The sequence below is a fragment of the Poecilia formosa genome, unplaced genomic scaffold, assembly GCF_000485575.1.
Source record: "Poecilia formosa unplaced genomic scaffold, Poecilia_formosa-5.1.2 Scaffold670, whole genome shotgun sequence".
Taxonomy (NCBI): Eukaryota; Metazoa; Chordata; class Actinopteri; order Cyprinodontiformes; family Poeciliidae; genus Poecilia; species Poecilia formosa.
In genome coordinates, this window is record NW_006800609.1 from 197532 (window position 1) to 200861 (window position 3330).

Here is a 3330-nt window from a genome sequence, read left to right on the forward strand (position 1 = left end):
ATACCTGTCCTCCTGTGCTCAGATTTCTGGCGTGAGCCGAGCGAAGAGATCCAGGACCCTAATATTACCTGTCACCTTCCTGTTTTGTTTCTTTTCAATAAACCACTCACAATAAACACCTGTGTTCTCAGTTGTGTTCTGGATGTGGGTGAAAAAATTAGAATCTGACATGACAATTAAATATACAGAGTGAATCAGAGGGAAGTCTCACCTCATGATGGGAGGTGAGACGGTCAGTATTTACGGTTAAAAATACTTATTAAAATAGAATACTAAATAAAATAGAACAGATTCAGATGAAATCAAACCTAAGGTAGATCAGTCAGAACCATCTATTTAATCTTAAGATGTGTTTCAGTGCTTCAAGAAAACAAAACAAACGACAACAAAAAAAAAACAGTAACTTGACTATGCTGTAAATATGTAAACAAACCAAAACGGGATTGCCACTATGAAGTTTAGACAGCTGCAATGAACACAATCAGTAAAAACAGAAGTTTCAAAATCAGAACAGAAGGAAACATCTGGAGCCAGATACATAAATCCCAGAGTTTTACATCGAATGTGTTTGAGCACATTTTTCATAATATGTTTTTGAACACACTTTTCATTGTACTTTTGCTTGCAGCAATAATCAGTCTATGGCATGATTACTCATGTTTTAAATAGTGCTGCTCAAAATAAAATTCTAACTCCAAGGTTTTTGTTTTTTATATAATTACATCTGATTCAACTCCTGATTTAAATAGGCAGCCCTTAAAGCCGCAGTAAAAATAATTATTTTAAGTATTTTTTTACATCATATGTGTTGCTCTGTCATGGCAGCCTAACATGAAACAGATAATCTGTGGAGAAAAAAAATCACATTTGTAGAAATCCACCGCTTGGTCAGAAAAAACCAATTCAGAAGAAGACTGAATTTTTAGATGTTACTATATAACATCTGAAATCTACTGGCTTATGTCTAAGTGTTGGTAAAATATGTATGATAAATAAAAAAGGAGGAACGTCTCAGTGCTGTTAAACCTGCTTGTGTGTGCGCTGCTCACACCCACCCCCTCACTCTCTGTTGTGTCACAGCTAGCCCCATCAACAGAGCCTGCTAGTTAGCATGACCACTGATGACTTCGGATAAACAGTTTCCTGGATCAGAAAGCTACTTCTCCTCAATTAGCACATTTAGCAGCGAATATGTGAACTTGATTCACAACGTTAATCAAGCTATTATAATAAACTAGTCGTTTATTATTATTTTAAAAGAACAGATTTCAGGCTAAAAAATTTAACATGCCTTTTTCAAATCTTCCTATAGATTTGAAAGAAAGTAACATCTAAAATCTAGATGTCTAAGAGTTAGTAAAATATGTATGATAAATGCAAAATAATAAAGACTTTACAACAGTCTGTTTTTTAGCCAAATAATCGCTAACCATTTAAGAAGCGATTTAAGTAATAAAAATTACAGAAAAAATTAAAAAACAACTTATTGAATATTTCTATATGTGAAAAACTAGTCGCTCTGAGTCACTGCAACGAGACCTCTCCCATTTTACAGAGAAAACATAGATCCATTCAACATACTGCAGAATAAGTGATGATGAAGCTAATCATGATTAGCAAAAACATCTCATATTGTTCTCTAGTTTCTACTGCAAATATCTTCATTTTTTCTCATTTCATGTTACAAGAACTTCTCAGTAAGTTGTACAAGTTTTTGTACTGATTATATATATGAAAAAAAGTATCAACTCCCCTGGCAGATTTCGCTACTTTTAACAAGAAATAATCTGCCAGTGGAATTAATCTATTGTTTTTATTAATATTGACAAATTATTTACCTGAAACAAGCTCATATATCTTTTTCAGAGCTTACTTGTGAGTCCGTGTGTCGGATTTTAAGTTTAAGTTACTAGAGAAAAATACTTTGTAATATTTAGTGTTTTTGCAGTGCATGCATCAGATCTTTAACAGGAACAGAAATATTTGTTCATCTCGAAGGTGACACTTATTCAGCTCTATGCAAAATAATTAAAATTTCTTGCAAAATGTGACATTCCATCCATTCAAGAGGAGGATTTTCACCACAGTAACTTCTAAGGTGTTTTAAGGCAATGAAGACTAAGCACAACCTGATAAAAATAGAAGTTCAAAATAAGCACCGCCCTGAATGTCTGGAGTCTCCAGAGTGACCTAGCAGAGGTCTAAAGGTCACAAATGTCCATCTCTACCTGAGCAGCGTTGGCATTCAATGTCATCTGCTCTTTCTGTCCTGGCCGGTTCCATTGCTGGTGACGCCATCCAGCTTGAGGTGAGCAGAGCCATAGTGTTTGATGAGCGCTCCAGGCAGCAGAGCCATGAGCGCAATGGCCAGCAGCTGAGCCAGCGTCCCCCACGAGAATATGTCGTCCAAAGAGGACAGCTGTGACAGGACGGAACCCGTACGCACACAGATGAAGTTGTACGGGATTAAACCTTGGAGGAGGAAGATAAGACGGAAACAGCAGCTGTGTCATTGGATCTGCGGCACATCTGTTTGTTTATTCATTTTTATGCTTTTTAGCTCACCTATTAATACAGAGAAGAAGAAAATGGATAGAGGGATGTTGAGGACAGGACAGGTTATGTTAAGGAACCAGTTAGGAGTCATGGGGAAAAAACGAAGGAAGAGGAGGAAGAAGAATAAGCTGCTACGATTCTCCTCCACCTGACAGGAAGATGAGAACAGGATAGTTCAGGAAAGAAAATATAACAAAGAAAAAGGTTTTGCAGGGATTCAAAGGAAAATAAAAACAAGACATGGTTAGGAAGAAGTTGTGAGAAAAATGTTCAGTTTTAATCCACCGATTCTAAGCAAAAAAGCTTTATTAGTGCAACACTTCAGTCCAACAACTTTATTATGAGTTTAGTTTAAATTGAAAGAGATTTTCATTAAACCAAAACATTTCTGATGGGGAATAAAAAAATGTCAATCTGCAAGCATTGGAACTTATAGATTAATTTGACACTTTTAGATTTATTTTGCATTTTATTGAGTTATTTATAGACCGAAAAGATGAACAGAAAACTCAGAGGAATTGTTACACTTTCATGTTTTCCCATAGACCAGTTTTAATCTGGTTATTGTCAGCTTTATCTGCCCCCCATCAGGTTCATTTTTCAGTCATATTTGCACCATGTTATTCTTTCATTTAAGTGCCACAACTTCAAACTAAATATTTATTAGCAAGCTAAATAGTTTGTCATGATCCGTGTTTCTGTGTATTTATTTTAAGGTTTTTCTGTGTTCAGTTTCTGTCCGTGTGTGGCTCACCAGGAAAGAGGAGCCAGGTA

The 3330-nt window shown here is 35.8% G+C and overlaps 1 protein-coding gene across 1 annotated transcript in view; it reads right to left on the bottom strand.

The window, feature by feature from the left end:
- Positions 1–712: 712 nt before the first annotated feature.
- The window catches only part of LOC103130767 (transmembrane protein 41A-B-like), a 10865-nt gene continuing 8247 nt past the window's right edge, over positions 713–3330 (bottom strand). Inside the window, exons 4-5 of the mRNA XM_007542263.2 lie at positions 2566–2704; positions 713–2472 (exon numbers count right to left, since the gene is read on the bottom strand). Coding sequence (XP_007542325.1) covers positions 2252–2472; positions 2566–2704 — 360 coding nt within the window. The 3' untranslated portion in view covers positions 713–2251. The remainder of the gene's footprint in view (positions 2473–2565; positions 2705–3330) is intronic.